The 17,149-nt window shown below is 37.9% G+C and overlaps 2 protein-coding genes and 2 long non-coding RNA genes across 6 annotated transcripts in view; 2 read left to right on the top strand and 2 right to left on the bottom strand.

Annotated features, from left to right (window-relative positions):
* The first annotated feature begins 8 nt into the window (after window positions 1-8).
* Window positions 9-6,900, top strand: LOC107678203 (uncharacterized). 2 transcript variants are annotated; one of them, XR_001632922.1, is made up of 3 exons: window positions 9-71; window positions 3,654-3,808; window positions 6,825-6,900. It is a non-coding gene; the product is annotated as an uncharacterized LOC107678203 (long non-coding RNA). The 2 variants fall into 2 exon arrangements; XR_001632923.1 differs by lacking the exon at window positions 9-71 and adding an exon at window positions 3,024-3,120.
* Window positions 3,496-13,994, bottom strand: LOC107678202 (coiled-coil domain-containing protein 151). The gene is given in 14 exon segments (XM_074186970.1): window positions 3,496-3,785; window positions 6,530-6,614; window positions 6,810-6,950; window positions 9,392-9,548; window positions 9,713-9,835; window positions 9,837-9,871; window positions 10,642-10,791; window positions 11,123-11,245; window positions 11,383-11,508; window positions 11,767-11,868; window positions 11,967-12,137; window positions 13,193-13,270; window positions 13,376-13,485; window positions 13,795-13,994. Coding segments are annotated over 14 exon segments (1,629 nt in total). The 5' UTR covers window positions 13,892-13,994; the 3' UTR covers window positions 3,496-3,654.
* Window positions 11,806-13,545, top strand: LOC107678204 (uncharacterized). Its single transcript, XR_001632924.1, has 3 exons — window positions 11,806-11,879; window positions 11,996-12,209; window positions 13,397-13,545. It is a non-coding gene; the product is annotated as an uncharacterized LOC107678204 (long non-coding RNA).
* Window positions 13,995-14,057: 63 nt separating the features above from the next.
* Window positions 14,058-17,149, bottom strand: part of slc44a2 (solute carrier family 44 member 2 (CTL2 blood group)) — a 23,731-nt gene continuing 20,639 nt past the window's right edge. Inside the window, exon 22 of one of the 2 annotated variants that reach the window (XM_016473396.1) lies at window positions 14,058-14,644. In XM_016473396.1, the coding sequence (XP_016328882.1) occupies window positions 14,535-14,644 (110 nt within the window). In that variant the 3' untranslated portion in view covers window positions 14,058-14,534. Of the gene's footprint in view, window positions 14,645-14,776; window positions 16,159-17,149 lie in introns of those variants that run through there. The other variant, XM_016473395.1, reaches the window with a different exon arrangement.

The following is a 17,149-nucleotide window of genomic DNA, read 5'->3' as shown; positions in this document are numbered from 1 at the left end:
GCTCATACGAAGTAAAATCCTGCGGTTGTTGTGCGTGTACGTGAACCTCGCTCGGTTGCCAGACTGCAAAGGTAAGATGTTATGAAATAGCAGAGAAAATGTCAGAGTTGCTCATTAAGTGTATGATTCAGATTGTTACAAAACAATGTATTCATATACTGAATCACAACCATGGTAATGGCTCTGAGATATTTCTTATTGACTTTTACACATGAGTGTTTCTTTCTTTGTTGGAATGGCTTTTAATATCTATTGCCTGTGTGATTTTACAATTTTCTAGCAACAAACATGAATTGAATGTCAAAATTAATGTAGCTGTAAAATTTTAGGTAAATAATAATAATAAATAAATAAATAAAACAAGCTACTTGTCATGCTAAGTCAGTTTTATGTTAGATAATTATCAACAGTTCCTTTAATGCCTTTTTTAAAGAGGCCACCAAAAGTATCCCATATTTGTGGAATGTGGCATTTACCAAAAAGCTTTGTTTAAATAAATGGCACACAGACACGTTTGTGTGTAAGAGTCTCGAATCCCTGTTGAAAAAAACAGCATGCTGGTTAGTTTTGAAGAATGGCTGCTGGTTTGAGCTGGTCATGAGTTTCTAAGCAACTAGCTCCTGCTCAGGACCAGCACTTGACCAGCTTAAACCAGCTCAAACCAGCAGCCATGCTTCAAAACATGCCTATGCTGTTTTTTTCAACAGGGATGTGAGGTTCATGCACAAGTGTGATCATCAAAACTAATGAATATGTGATAATTATAAATGACTTCATTACACTAACTAGCCTGTGATTCCTCTGCAACATTTGATATATTGTTTATGTAATCTTACGGATTTAGTATGGTAGAGAGAACAGAAAACCAACTAACTTACAGACAAATCAGAAATAAAACTGTTTTCTCAGCAGTGATTTCAGTTGTTAATAAATAGCTGTAATTTACAATTGTGAACAAATATTCATTAATTCATGTTGATAATTACAGAAGCCAGAAATAGAGACACAATGGGGATGATAAAACCATGGCATGCACAGAAAGGACCATCGATTATAACTATATTATCTCTTAAGTGCATGTTTCAGTGCTAATGTCAGCTATGCCTTATGAAACACACACACCCTCTCTCTCACACTGGTGTACAGCTCAGCCGTTTACACTATTATCTGCTTCAGTGCCTTCAGAGTCTTATATAACAAGGTCAGGAAGGGTAAATGATATAGACAGTGAACCTGTACAAGGAAATGTCATTATGCATAACTTTGCTATAAGAATATTAATGATAAGAATCCCATTCGTAAAGTAGGTCTGTGATCATGTGTTGTTATGAAGCAATTCTCATAAGGAATTTGGTCTTAAAAGGAGGAAAATGTTAATATTTTGTTATGAAAACATAATATTTGAGCATAAAGAGTTAAGTACAATGCTTTAGGATTGATGTCAAATTGTTGATAAAGAGCTTAAATGCCTTCAGTGAACTCAAGGTCTTCATTTTCCTGCTGGTTTTGATTTTTTATTTAATTATGTACTATTCCAGTGGTGGCGAACGTCAGTCCTGGAGAGCCGCAGCCCTGCAGAGTTTTGCTTCAACCCTGATCAAACACACCTGAACAAGCTAATCAAGGTCTGAAGGGTTACTAGAAAGCTACAGGCAGGTGAGGTTTAATTAGGGTTGGAGCTGAACTCTGCAGGGCTGCGGCTCTCCAGGACCGGAGTTCGCCACCGCTGTACTATTCTATTCAAAACTTTACACTATACACTACCTTTCAAAAGTTTGTAGTTGTTTTTAAATGTTTTTGAAAGAAGTCTCACAAAGGCTGCTTTCCTTCCTTCTTTCAGTCATTTATAAAAATAGTAATATTTCAACATTTTATTACAAATCTATTTGAATATATAGACTATTTCTGAATATCTGCTGAATTTTCAGCATCATTACTCCAGTCTTCAGTGTCACATGATCCTTCAGAAATCATGCTATGCTGATTTGCTGCTCAAGAAACATTTATTATGAAAACATTTGTACTTTTTAATGTTTTTGTGGAAACTGTCATACATTTTTCCCAAGATTCTTTAATGAATAGAACATTCAAAAGCACAGCAATTATTTGAATCATTTGTAACACTATAAATGTCACTGACAGCGTACATGTATCAATGGAGGGATCCACAGGACATTTTTCAAATTCTGTGCTGAGATGGAATCTCTAGGTGCGTTCAGCTTGAAGCGCAGCTACAGACAGCAGTCAACGAGAGTAGCCGCTTGCAGTCGGGGGCGGAGTTGAAAACGGAGCCATCAAGTCGGACACTTTCTGCTCCCAATAGTGACGCTCGCGCAGTGTTTGCATACTCTGTCCAGGGCCGTCCTTAGCTGACGCGGGGCCCGGTGCGAGTTAGGGAGCGGGGCCCCCCTCGGTCCATTAGCGATCGCGTTCCGGGGGCGGGGTTGGGGGGGTTTTGGGTTTTCCCCCTCGGTCCGTTCGCCGCGGGGCCCCCTCAAAGTGCGGGGCAAGGACGGCCCTGACTCTGTCACAGATGAAGTGAATTAAATGCAATATTTGTCAAATACACAGACGTTTCAGAAACGTTTTCACGAGCAACAGAAACACTTTTTATATACTGTTTAATACAACGCCATCTGTTCAAGAATAAAGTTCAACATAATCATATACAATTTAAATACGAATAAAGTGGGGGTAAATATGCTTTTATCAGTGTTTTATGATAACGTGACTCAATATAACATTGCAACTACAGTAAAAAAGCTTTTACTGATCTAAAACAAGATGTTAGAAACACACGTCATTGTTGTCATGTGGTGAATCTGGCCAATCGTGAAACAGATGTGTCATCATCAGAGCTCCTGCAGCTGCTCTGAAAAAGCTGCGCCAGCTGAGTCAGTTGGCTGCTCTCGAAACGCTATCGCGGTACTTTGATGCCACACGTGATAGTGACGTCGGCGGTGGTTCAAGTCGGACAAAATTTCTAACCGGCATGCACTGCTTGAAGTCAGCCGCCGATCAGTCTGCGCAGCGCTGCATGAAGTCGAACGCACCTGTTATCTTCAACAGGTGTCACGTTAGGCCGGGCATACACTGCGATTTCCGTGCGATTTCATCAAGGTATCAACTCACACACTGTATGGTCCGATTGTTGAGCACGATTTATGTGCTCACACTATACGTGTGAAATACTCAAAATGCGCAGACGATAACCGTGTATATGGACGATAGCCAGAGATATCTAAAAAAAAAAATAATTATTACCATTGCTATTATCAGCTGTGCAATACCCTCACGAGGGGCGACCAGAAATTGTCAGAAATTCATCCGACCATCCGATTGCCTGTCGGGAGAGACTTATCGCTTCTCGTTTCCCCCTGTACACTGCACGACAAACGACGCACGACAAAGCTGAAATTCGGCCCGACTCAAAAAAGAGTCGCACGAGTCAGAATTCGGCTCAAAATCGGACAAAAATCGCACAGTGTATGCCCGGCTTAATACATTTATTGAAATCAAACTACATTAGCTCAATAATTCGTTTATTTTCTTAAGCATGAATGTGCAGACGAATGGAGATAAAGCTTCCAGGAAGTGTGTTGCTACAGCTGATCATGTTTTAAAATTGGTCTCTCTTCTTTTTACTGGATCAGATCAGAGTTGGCCTTTCCTCTTTTTGATGCGAGTCTTCCTCCTGGTGTTTGCGTCAATGATTGACTGTGACTGGTGCTTCAGTGTGACACGGTTGGTGACATCACCGTCATCAACGCCGCTGTCCTCCTCATCTGTTGACAGAAAAGACATGCAGGTGTGTAAGATGTGCGTCACCTTTCTCTGCTAAACCTATCAGTTCTGTTATTGTTTCTTATACATATGGATCAACAGCAGGCCCGGTTCTTGACGGCTATAGAAGGGTGGGCTGGCAGATATCCTGGGTGGGCATTTTTAGTCGTCATATCATCACGTAGTCTAGAAGATATTTATACTGTACATATTGCTATATTGACTATATTATATGTACACTGAAAAAAGCTTTCATGGGCAGCCTAGAATATCATGCACTTTCACAGTCAAATAAACTTTTTTTTCTTTATTGAATAGTAAAAAAAAGCCCTCTTTGTTCTCTTTCTCTGGATCATTGTTTCTACACTGGTGACTCTTTTCAACTAACTTTTTTATTAAACCAAACAAGGCTCATGTCTAGAACATTGGAGGGACCAATTGTTAATTGTTGGAAAATATAAAGACCAGACCACTATGGTAATAGTATTTATTTAAAGAATCTAAATAAATAAAGGATTTAAATGGATTTAGGGGAATAAATTAAAAAAGAAAAAAGTACAGTAAAAGAACAAGAATAATAATTTTTGTAAAGTAATCAATCTGAACTGCAAATAATATTTTTATTTTAAAATATGCACCAATTCAATTTCAGTTGTAGGCCTATTGTTGAAAACGCAAAACAGAACAATGCTATTGTCATCATAATCAATTATAAATTGATTATTATTATAAACAGACCTACTTTCCATTCAAAACCGTGGAATTTGACAAAAAAAAGGTTGAATAGTTTGCATCACTGGATATTGTTGGTCGTTTATGTCGGGGAACGCTATACAGTCGAGCTGACTCTTGCAACGAACGCAACTTTCACCGCACAAGCTCTTTACTTTCAGTTTTCATTCTTACATAAAGCATTAACAGCAATCCAAAAGGGGTAAGCTTTCAACTGAACTGTATAGTCTACATGCATTTTAGATGCTTATATTATGCTCTTGCCCCGTCCATGCACATTAGGCTATTATATGAGCAGGTTTTTTAAAACATTAAAACCACTCAGTGGTAGGCTATGATACATCTATTCATGTAGCCTATTAAACTCCCCGTAACTCACAAACTCCCTGTGATAGCGCGCAAATATTTCTGCCCGTTTTCGCTAGTTGTCAGCCTCTGCTGCATTTCTGCAACAGACTGAATCTCCGCGTGAATTCAGCACACCTTGCATTCAGCTAATAAAAGAAAAATGCTGCAATTTTCTGGTGTTATTTTATTATTGTTGGGGCAGTCTACAGCTATATCTTAAACTTCTTAAAATACAGTCCACTTCAGATTGATTTTGATCATTGCATAAAAAAAATTAACGCAATCTTTATCTAATCCTGATTGGGTGGGCAAGACTGTCATTTGGTTGGGCTTAGCCCACCCCTGCCCATGCCTGGAGCCTGCCCCAATCAACAGCATCCTTAGAGTAGACACAATCGCACGTGAAGGTGATCTGACTCCTAACATCTTAACAAATCCACCAACACTGTGTACACCAGGAGGGTGAGCTTCTAAGTACCACACAGTGTACAGACAGAAGAAAGTACTAGATCAAGAGATAAGAGCACAGGTTGAACATCTTGATAAGAGGATGCTTTTGAACTGTGTGAACCAGAGTAAAAACACATGGCCATGCCTGCTCAAGAACTTTCCAAGTTCACATCTAAGATCTAAGATAAGGAAACGGGATTGAAACAAGCTTAAAACGCAAATATTATGTTAAGTTTGTAGAGGTATGTAATCTTTGTATCCATGTTGGTTTCATATGGTTTTAAAAATCTTTTGTACAATTTTCAACAAAAAAGTTTAAATTTATGTGGTGTGTCATGTTGTCACGAATTCGGTCCATGGACTTCCGTTTATTCACCACCAGAGGTCACCCTTTCCATTACATTGACTCTCGCACAACACAAACTGTTGCATAGCACCCCGGACTACATATCCCATCATTCTTTGCACGATTTGCACACTGCACTGATTGCACTCATTGCACACAGCTGTTTCTAATCACCTCACTCACTATATAACACCCACTCTAACCACCTTTCTCTGCTGAGTATTGTTTAGCCCGTACCCCATTCCGAGTCTCTGAGTTTTCCTTGTTTTTGCCTTGCCTTGCCTGTTTTCGCGGTTTCTGATCTTTGCCTGTTTTTCTGGATTTTTCCCTCTCGTCTCACCCCTGTGATTCTGTCTGCCGATCGGTGACCTACGCTAGCCCTGGGACTATTCTTGTGTTTTGCCCGCCATATACCTGTTTGCCATTGTTTGACCCTGCCTGTTTACCACTTCTCTTTAATAAAGCCTGCAGATGGATCCACACGTCTCACGTCTCGTCAGCCCCGTTACACATGTGGTGTAACCATCAAATAAAAACTAACATATTTTCCTTACTCTTTGAAGCAATGTGATCTTAAATACAAAATTGTTATAATTATTAATAGTAAATATCATTAAGTAAGGTTTTCTTTTTTCTTATATTGAGTTTTTCATTTATTTTTTTACATAATATCAAGACATCATCCTGATATTTGCGACATCGACATTTTAATGATCTATTTTTGTATTTTTTTATCTCATAATTATTACTTAGTATTTCATAATTTTGACTTTTTATGTCATATTTGACTTTTTTTTCCATACCAAAGCATGATTTTTTTTCTTATGTGGCTGAAATGGGATGCCATGGAAATATGAGGTAGTGTCTCACCATCAAAAAAGTCCTGTTTCTGGGTCTCAGGTAGCTGAATGCGAGTGTTGTACTGTGGTAGTTTCCCTGCTATTCTGGCATGGAACTGCAGGGGAGCATAAAAAAACAACAGTAAAATATTATTAAAGGTTATTTTATAGATTGCAAAAAATAAAATATGCCACATATTCCTACAGTAAACAAAACAGTTAAAGTAACATAATAATTATGTTTCACCAGTGACACATCTTCAACAAGCCAAAATATAATTACACCAACATGACTAATCAGTGTTCCTCACCTCTTCTTTCTCCAGCTCCTTCACGATGGTTGCCAGATCTTTGCCCTGTAGTTCCTCCTTTAGCAGCATCAGTTTCTGGTCAGCCTCAGACATCAGCTGCAGCATGTGTTCTAAAGGCAGCTGTGGTGATGGATCCTTCATCTGCCAAAAACCATGGAAAATACTTACAATAATGATATTTATAATTTCTGCTCAGTTACATATATTTCGTGAATACATCCCTGAAAGGTAAAAACTGTTCCTTAAAGGGGAAGTCGTGGCCTAATGGTTAGAGAGTCGGACTCGTAACCCAAAGGTTGCGGGTTTGAGTCTCGTACCGGCAGGGATTGTAGGTGGGGGGAGGGAATGTACAGCGCTCTCTCCCACCTTCAAAACCACGACTGAGGTTCCCTTGAGCAAGGCACCGAACCCCCAACTGCTCCCCGGGCGCCGCAGCAAAAATGGCTGCCCACTGCTCCGGGTGTGTGTTCACGGTGTGTGTGTGTTCACTGCTGTGTGTGTGCACTTTGGAGGGGTTAAATGCAGAGCACTAATTCCAAGTATGGGTCACCATCACTTGGCCACATGTCACGTCACTTTCACTTTCTTTTTAATCACAAACCACAGAGAAAACATCTATGGTCACTTTTAATGAATAATTCTTATATATTACAGTTCACAATTTTGGGGGCAGATTTCAGATTTTTTTTTAAATAAAGTAATACTTTTATTAAGCAAGGACACATTAAAATGATCAAATATGAAACAAAATATTATATACAAAATATTTCTATTTCAAATAAATGCTGTGCTTTTCAACTTTCTATTCATCAAATAATACATATTATGCACAACATAATATTTTATGTTGTTTATTATCAGTTTTAACACTGATAATAAGAAAAGGTTTTTGAGCACCAAATCAATATATTAGAATGATTTCTAAAGGATCGTGTGACACTGAAGACTAAAGTAATGGCTGCTGAAAATTCAGCTTGGCATAACAGGAATAAATTACATTTTTAAATATATTAAAATCGAAAATGGTTATTTTAAATTATATATATCACAATATTATTATTTTACTGTGTTTTTGATCTAAAAATGCAGCCGTTGTGGGCATAAGAGACCTTCAAAAACATTTAAAAAATCTTACTGACCCAAAACTTTTGAACGGTAGTGTACATAACAGTATGATGTGCTATTAAACATACTGTAACTTTTAGAAGTCCTGTACCAGAATTAAAATACATTCATTAAACTGCAACTGTATGTAGTATTACTACTCATTTGACATGCGAATAGGTTAGTCAATCATAACGGAGTCTTTAAAGGGTTTGTTCACCCAAAAATTAAAATTGGCTTATGTTTTACTCACCCTCGAAGCATCCTAGGTGTATATGAATTTCTTCTTTCAGACGAATCCAGTCGGAGTTATATTAAAAATTGTCCTGGCTATTCCAAGCTCTATCATTGCAGTCAGCGGCTGTTGTAGTTGAACAGTCCACAAGTCGTCAAATAAAGCTCGCGCATTCATAATAAAACGTGCTTCACACGGCTCCAGGGGATGAATAAAGGCCTTCTGTAGTGAATCTATGCATTTTTGTAAGAAATATATCCATATTTCAAATGTAATAAACACTTTTATATCATTTCCTCCAACTGTCATAGTCGGAAGCTGTGCCGGCGGATGTCGTAGCACGTCAGCGTTGCGTGATTAGTGACGAACGCAGAGAGACAACAAAACAAAACGCCGGTCACAAATTAGAAGTACAAACCGAAGATTTGCAAAGAAAAATGTCGGAGGATTTCGATATAAGCCAAGAGGAGACTGGTTTTCCTTTGCTAAAGTAAGGAAACTTTGCTTCCTTTGCTCCCATAAACAAACTCGTGAGACTAGCATATCTCAGAGGCGCGTGCGCTGCGCATACGTCATACGCCTTCCGCCGGAACACCTTCCGCATATGAAAGATAACGGAAGTGAGAGAAAAGTGTTTATTACGTTTGAAATATGGATATTTTTCTTACAAAAACGCATGGATTCACTACAGAAGGCCTTTATTCACCCCCCGGAGCCGTGTGAAGCACGTTTTATTATGAATGTGCGCGCTATATTTGACGACTTGTGGACTGTTCAACTACAACAGCCGCTGACTGCAATGATAGAGCTTGGAATAGCCAGGACAATTTTTAATATAACTCCGACTTGATTCGTCTGAAAGAAGAAAGTCATATACACCTAGGATGCTTCGAGGGTGAGTAAAACACAAGCCAATTTTCATTTTTGGGTGAACTAACCCTTTAAATGTACTTTCGCTAACAGTCTGTTTCGATTTAAGGGTTAGAGAGGGTGGAAAAGGTCAAATAAATTACAAATAAATTAAACTGTTATTGGTGTAAGAAACCTTGACTAACATTATAAATGGACCTCAGGGAAGAAAATCAAGTTTGAACAAAAGGTTTTGACCCCTTTAAGTTCTAGGAAACTACATAGAAATCTAAAATTCTTAGAAACCTTATATTAAAAACACATCATTACCCAGGTGACGAAAAGGCATGTTTTGTGGAGCATGTTTAACAGATTTGACAGAATTCATTAGTACCAGGGGTATGGGCTGTAGTTTGTCACTGAGCTGCTGCACTCCTGCTTTGACAGTGTTTAGTGTATGTGTGAGTCTCTCCAGGCCATCTTTAGCTGCATCACAATGCTGCTGCTCCTGCTGCAAGTCATGCTCACAGTCCTGCAGGATCTGTCGGACACTGAACAATCAAAAAGAGAATTAAGAGAGCTAACCGATGACAATAAAGTTATTATATCATGCCATTGAGAAAATGTAATGGTTAGACCAGAGCATTCAGTCACAATAACAGAGCGTCAAGTGATACCACAGTATTCATACAACATACACAATGTCTGCTCTCACCTTGAGAATTCAGTTTCTCGTGAGTATTTTACATCCTGATACTGAGTCTGTGACATACTCCTCTCTTCCTTCAGTTCAAGCAGCATTCTCTCATTTTCAGCCTTCATCTTCTCCAAATGTTCCTGTCTCTCCCTGAGAGATAAACCTGTCCACTATTTCCTATTATAAGAGATATCATGAATAAACATTGCTCAACACAAGAAGTTCTTACCTGAACATAAAGAATCTATATACATTTAAAACAATTTAAAGGTGATAAATAAAAAAAAGAGTATTCTTTATGGGTTTAATCCTGTAAAGCCTGTCATATAAATCAATCTTTTTTTTTTTAAATAGAAGTTTATTGAAGATTTAGACAAAATATTAAATAAGTTTGTTGATGTGTTTTTGCTGTTTATCATATTTGATTGTTATGGCTCATATAGTATGATATAGTGAGAATATGGAGGTCATATTTAAGGAGGAAAAACACTTTACAATTTAGTGCATTCCTGATATTTATATGGCCAAAAATTCTGACAGCTCGTAATGTACAGTAAATCCATGAGATCTTTATAACAGTATAACAGACTACTTACTTAAAATTATATAAATATTAGTTTTCAGTCTATTTCTCCCAATGATATGTCTTAGTAAGATGTTATTCAAATGCTTAGTTTTATGTTGAAAGCTCTTTAGTTTTAAAACATAATGCAATACAATCCTCAAAAGCCTGATGGGTCATAATTGTTACTCACATTTTAATGATTTTTCTAAAAAAAAAAAAAAAAAAAGTGCTGTATGGAAGTTAACCTAAGTTGCATCAGTCCGGTAAGTGTTCATTGTAAAATATTACTATCAATATAAAAAAGTTTTGATCATGTTGATAATTTTGTATATCAAATATATGATACAGTAGACTTCATAGGGTTAATACTGTCTGCCCTCACCTGTGAGTCTGTGACTCCAGTGGCCTCTTTGGCGTGCTGGAAAGCTTCCTCAAAAGTAGAGATGGATTCTTCTTCTTCCTCTCCTACTGTGGTGGGAGTGCGCGGGGCCTCACTGCTCAGCTCATCAGGGTTCATGGACACCCACTGGGGCTGGATGTGTCAGATGGGGGAGAGATGGTTGGTTAAACTTGACAAAAACGATCTAAGAGACTTACTTTTGGCCGAACAGAGAAGGCAAAATAAATGTTGAAAAAGATTATAATACTTATAATTATTAAAAGTAGTAAAAAACAGTATTTTAACCAATATTTGGGTTGTGAGCTTAGCAACATGCTCTCACCATCAATTGCGAGAACTGCAGTCTCCTGTGCACTTCACATGAGAAGCGCTTTGAGTATAACATATTTTTATGCTAGTAGAGTATTGCATTGCTAGCTGTATTATAGTTGCTGTAGATATAATTGCAGCAGATGATGCTCACTCTTCTCTTCATCCTCTCTGCCTGAGCCATCCTCTCCTCTGCCTGATTTTTGTATCGGGAGAGGATTTTCTCTCTTTCTCTGCGCTCTCGGTACACCTGCTCCTCCTGAAGCTGCAGCTCAGCCTGAAAACACACACACACACACACACACACATTACTAGCAGCATCATATTTGGATGACCTTTACTTTGGCATACTTGCACATATGCTTTATTATCTCATTAAAATTTTCAATTATTCATTAAATGCTTTGTCTTTACCTTGGCTGCATCCTTGAACAGGAGAATGTTGTTGTTCATGACCTGTAGGTCTCTGAGCACTTGTGTCTGCCAATAGACCTCTGTCTCCATCTTGTCCAGCTGAGGTTGAAATGTAAGACTCTCTTCCTGAAGAAACAGAACAGAGTATAATTAGAAATGTCAATGGGATTGGTAAGATGTTTTAATGTTTTTGAAAGTTTCTTATGCTTACTAAGGCTGTATTTATTTGATCAAAAATACAATAAAAACGGTAAATGATATTGTAACATATTTAAATAATTGCATAAATAATTGGCTTCTTTTTTCCCATTTCCTTTATGAGGTATTGTGCTTTATACACAACATCGTGGGTTTATTGTGCTGTGTCTTTAGCTGCTCTGATACCTGTAGGTGCTCCTTCAGCTTGCTGTATCCTCGCGTTATGTGCACTGCTTCATGGTATTTCAGCTGTGATTTCTCCAAACTGTTTTCCAGAATGCGCAGTTTCTGTTCAACAGGTACACAATAATAATATCTTGGACAAATATTTTTTAAGATTCATCAATGTTCATTCAAAATGCCCAGAAAAAAAAGACAATTTCTACCTTTTCCTCCTCTCCTTTCTGGGTGTCAGGCAAAGGACTACTGTTCTGTGGCTTAAATATCAGGAACTTCAAGTCCTCTAAATGCTGCCTCTGTGTCTTAGTGGTGTGTTTCATAGCATTCTGCTTCTTCATTTTATCACACACCTGCTTCTTCAGCACCGTCTGAGTTGCCTGCACAACAAAGACCTCTGTCAATAGTGAGGAGAGTCTAAAACAACTTTCTGGACCACAAATTATATGCAGGTGATTATGTAACTATGAGCTATTTACCGGGCTCTTGCCAGCAGTGAATTTTTTATTTTTATTTTTTTTAATTTGTAGTAAATAACTTAAATAGATACACTGTACAAAACATTAATTTTTTTAAATATTTTTTTTTTATTTGTAGTAAGAAATGTACTGTCCAAAACATTCAGTTATTGTTTCATAAATATTCCACATATTTGTAATTTGATTTTTTTAAGTACTTCTTGAATCATCCACACATTGATTTCCATAAAGAAATGTCTCAACCAAAAAATGAAAATGTGCTTAAAATTGACCCACCTTCAGGCAATCCAAGATGTAGATGAGTTTGTTTTGCTAGATTTGGAGAAATTTACCATTACAGTACATCACTTGCTCACCAGTGGATCCTCTGCAGTGAATGGGTGCCGTCAGAATGAGAGTCTAAATTCACAAGGAATCCACAAGACTCCAGTCCATCAGTTAACACCTAATGAAATAAAAAATGTATCATTAAGGTATTTTAAATTTAAACTGTCACGTCTGGCCAAAATATGAGTCCATAATCCATAACTCATTCTCCAGTGAAAAAGTCTTATCACATCAACATCTGCCAACACCTGCTTTGGAATGTTTTTTTCTTCTTCTTTTAAATGGTGCTTGATCTTTGAATATTTCTCTCCTGATTCAGACGAGACCATTTCTTACTGGAGAAAGCAATATTATAGATAGAGGACTCGTATTTTAGTCAGAAGAAACAGTTTGAAGTTAAAAATGTCTTGATGGATTTATCACAAACACACAGATTTTTACTGCGGACTGGAGTCATATGGATTACTGTGATGTTTTTATCAGCTGTTTGGACTCTCATTCTAACGGCACCTATTCACTGCAGAGGATCCATTGGTGAGCAAGTGATGTACTCTTAAATTTCTGTTCTGACGAAGAAACAACCTTGGATGGCATACATTTACATTTTTGGGCAAACCATTTAACCTCACCTTCACAGACATGTTCCTGAAAGATTCTTTCTCCATCCCATGGCCTTGAAAAACATCCTTGATAACTTGTTCATCTCCCTGGACACCATGACCAATGGATGCATCAATACATATCAATACATATGTTAAACCTATACTTTAAATGATGGCTTAATTGTAATTATTATTTATGTGTTTTATGACCTCGTGCTGTTTCTTGTGCAGGTTTGCATTCCCAAGTCTCAGCTGCAGGATAGTTTCTATGTTCTTGGCAGACTGAGAGTTTTCGATATGTGCTATCGAATAGTCTCCATCTAGTGGACAGTGGGGAAAAAAAACAATTCATCGAGCAAAATGTGAAGTTGAGTGTAATGTCATGCAACATTAAATTTCTGTAAACAATTTTATTGAGCTGTTTCATTTAAAATTAATACAAAGGTATTAAACCGTTACAAAACCACTTCAATAACTCCAAGTTGACTGCTTGCATCCTCGAGAATAAATAATTAATGATGAAAATAATAATAAAACAATGGAAACATTACTCCACAAACGTTAACTTACATTACTTCCGCAACTTAACCGCTTCAGCTTAAACGGTGAAATCCACAATAAAAACTTACTCAGAAGATGCATTTTTCTTTGGAGCTCCGAAATTTCATCATGGGTAGGGGGCTCGATGTCCTCTGAGACAGACGTGGCGGGCATTTTTATGAACATTTATTATATTGGTGTTTATAGATGGATTTCTTTCCCCACTATAGCCTTGCCCACAAGAGCCTCGTTTGTGTTTTCAACTGGTTGCCTAGTAACTGAACCAAGTATCGTTGTCTCATGAATATTAAGTTACGTATTATTACGCCCCGGAAAATAATACATTACGTTCTTGACCTAATTAATATTTATTAGTTCTCCCCAACATCACAGATTTACACTCCGCAACAAACAATACAAGTAGTAACACAAAAATGGCTACGTCAAATGGACGCACTGAAAAACACTGCAGAAACATATCAAAATTACATTTCATTATATTCAAACGTTGTCAGGTATAAAAATGGTTATCATTAACTGTCATCACGAGAATAGGCCTAACGCATTTAAAGTAATTCAGTAACAAGAGACATTCAAAGGAAACTGAAAAAGATATTAGGACAGTTGTGCCTAGTCTAATAAAGCATAATGTATACAAATACAATCCCATGTAATAAGCAAAAACAAAAGTAACAAATATGTAACACTTTTGGCTGTAATGACTGTAATCACTGGTGCCTGGGCTATAAAATCAGTGCAAGTATGGCAAATATCTCTATTTTTCTGTCCCTACACTTCTTTGTTTCTCTATAAACCTTTCCTTCTTTCCTTAGTCCACTGTTTTCACCCCCTCATTGGACTTCTTGAGGATGGAGAGCAGTCTCTCTGGCATGAAGTATGGTCTGTCCGCTGTGCCATCATTGCGTTCCAGATCCTCCACTGTTGGAATAATTTAGGTTGAGACAAAAAATAGCACGAATCAGCATGAAACATGTGCCAAAATGTATAAATGGCAACAATAGTGGCAGTGCCTTGAAAGCAAAAAAAGGCTTGAGACCTCAACAAAGAGAGAGTTCGATTTATTAAAGCACTGGGAGATCACATTACCAACATGCAAAGATTGAGAAAAGTGAAGCACAGAGGTAGAAAAAGAGGCAACAGAGTGGCAAACAGCGACAAATATCAGGCATTGAAAAGGTTGCAATCTGTCGATACAATAACCAGTCACAGCAAACCAAAATAGAAGGGTGTTACATTTTTTTTTCTTTCTTTGATTGATTCGTTTTTAAGTTGACTTGCTTTCAGTGGCACTTTTTTAATTTTTTGTTCATCTGCATCATAAAATTATCACATTAGGGCATCAAATTAACACAATTTTCAAATACATTTGCACAAATTCTTACAAAATGACATTGTTTGGTCTTGGCTGGTATCACTGTAAACAGATGTTTTTTTGTTGTTGTTGCTGTAAACATAGCGATGCTGCAAAATCTTTTTGCATTCTTCAATATGATTAAGACATTGATAAGTAACGATATTTAGGCACAAGTCAAGCACCTACATTACACTTTTATATGTCCTTACATTAAAACGTTCCACATAAAACACAAACACAGTCACATTCTACAAGTGCTATGTAGGCATATCTAATAGGGTTTAGGTCCACATAACCAGTTGTCAATCAAACAGCTCATACTTCAAATACAAGCCTGTTTCTGTCCAATTTTGTGTCATGCCATTCATTATGACCAGTGATTATTGATTAAGAGACAGTTCTCAAAATTGATTGATTGAGTAAACATTATGACGCAAATGAAGGAGGTACTTTCCAATGTATACTAATGGCTTCTCAAAGCCACCAAAGTGCACCAGTTCCCAAATCAGTAGGCTTCTCTGAAACGTTTAACGACTCCACCTTCAGTTGTCCAGCTACTCCTGAGGGGTGAGCAGGGTCTCGCTCTCTTGAGGTCCGTTTTCTTGAGGCTTCGGTTCCTCTGGTTCCTGTTCTTGTTGGTTCTGGGCCTGTGGTGGTTCTGCTTGAGGTTGGGCCACCTGCTCCTCCTTGTCCTCAGCGTCCACCTCTTGGGGTCCGTTTTGTTGTGGGGTCACTTGTGGCGGTTCAGGCTCTTGGGTTGTAACCTGCTCTTCGGGTTTCTCCTCGTCGGCTGCGGGTGCCTCTGGAGGTTGTGTTTCTTGGGGCGGCTCTTCAACGTGCGTCTCCTGGTTTAGTGGCGTCTCTTCTTCCTGCTCCTGCTTTAGGACGCCCTGCTCTTTAAGCTGCACCTCTCCATTCTCCTGCAGCGGGATTTCCTCCTCGGCTTGCACGTGTACGACGGGTACATCGGCACGGTCCGTTTCCTCTGTGCTTTTTTCAATTGACAAAATCTGGTGCAGCTCGGGGGACATGAAAAACGGTTTTTCAGAGGAACCGTCATTTCTCTCCAGATCTTCACCTTGAGTTTTTTTATTTGCGTGTGATGGTTATTTTGAAATGTTAGTGTGTTGACAAAGCACGTAGCAGAAAGGAGCACAAGGACATGATTGGACAAAATCATGTTGAAGAGAGAAAAAGAGAGAGAAAGAAGGAAATGGTTAGACATGAAGCAAGCCAAAAGCCCCTGTAAGCATTTGTGATATGCAGATATGTCAACAGTGAGTCCCACAAGTAAAATCCCAGTCATTTTCTCCATACAGAAATGCCTTAAAGACAAACCATGAGCTCTGAGGAAACAATGATATGTGCTTCTGTAGAAGCCATAAATGTGATTTAAAAAAACGTGCTTAATAGCCAATTGAGAATTACATAACCTATGTCCTGAAAAAAGCTCCACCAATCAGAGAAGCCGCTGTTACCATGGAAATGGGAATGAGCAGTGATTGCCCACTCCTATGAATCAGTGTGGATGACAAAATCGGTTTTCTCTATACTCTCAAAAAACTTATGTATGGTATATATGGTTATATGATGGTATGGTATATAACTTATATGTATGGTATATATGTGACCCTGGACCACAAAACCAGTCATAAGGGTCAATTTTTCGAAATTGAAATTTATACATCATCTGAAAGTTGAATAAATAAGCTTTCCATTGATGTATGGTTTGGATAGGACAATATTTTTTAGGTAGGATGTTTATTAGGATAGGACAATATTTGGCCGAGATACTACTATCTGAAAATCTGGAATCTGAGGGTGCAAAAAAATCAAAATATTTATTTTTGGCTATTGCTACAAATATACCCCAGCGACTTAAGACTGGTTTTGTGGTCCAGGGTCACATATGGTTATATATGATCTGGTATATAACATAAATGTGACCATGGACCACAAATCCAGTCATAAGGGTAAATTTTTTGAAATTGAGATTGAATAAATAAACTTTCCATTGATGTATGGTTTGTTAGGATAGGACAATATTTGGCCGAGATACAACTATTTGA

The sequence above is a fragment of the Sinocyclocheilus anshuiensis genome, unplaced genomic scaffold, assembly GCF_001515605.1.
Source record: "Sinocyclocheilus anshuiensis isolate Anshui unplaced genomic scaffold, SAMN03320099.WGS_v1.1 scaffold648, whole genome shotgun sequence".
Classification (NCBI taxonomy): Eukaryota; Metazoa; Chordata; class Actinopteri; order Cypriniformes; family Cyprinidae; genus Sinocyclocheilus; species Sinocyclocheilus anshuiensis.
Note: the sequence above shows the minus strand (reverse complement) of the source record. Positions and strands in the feature narration are given on the sequence as shown.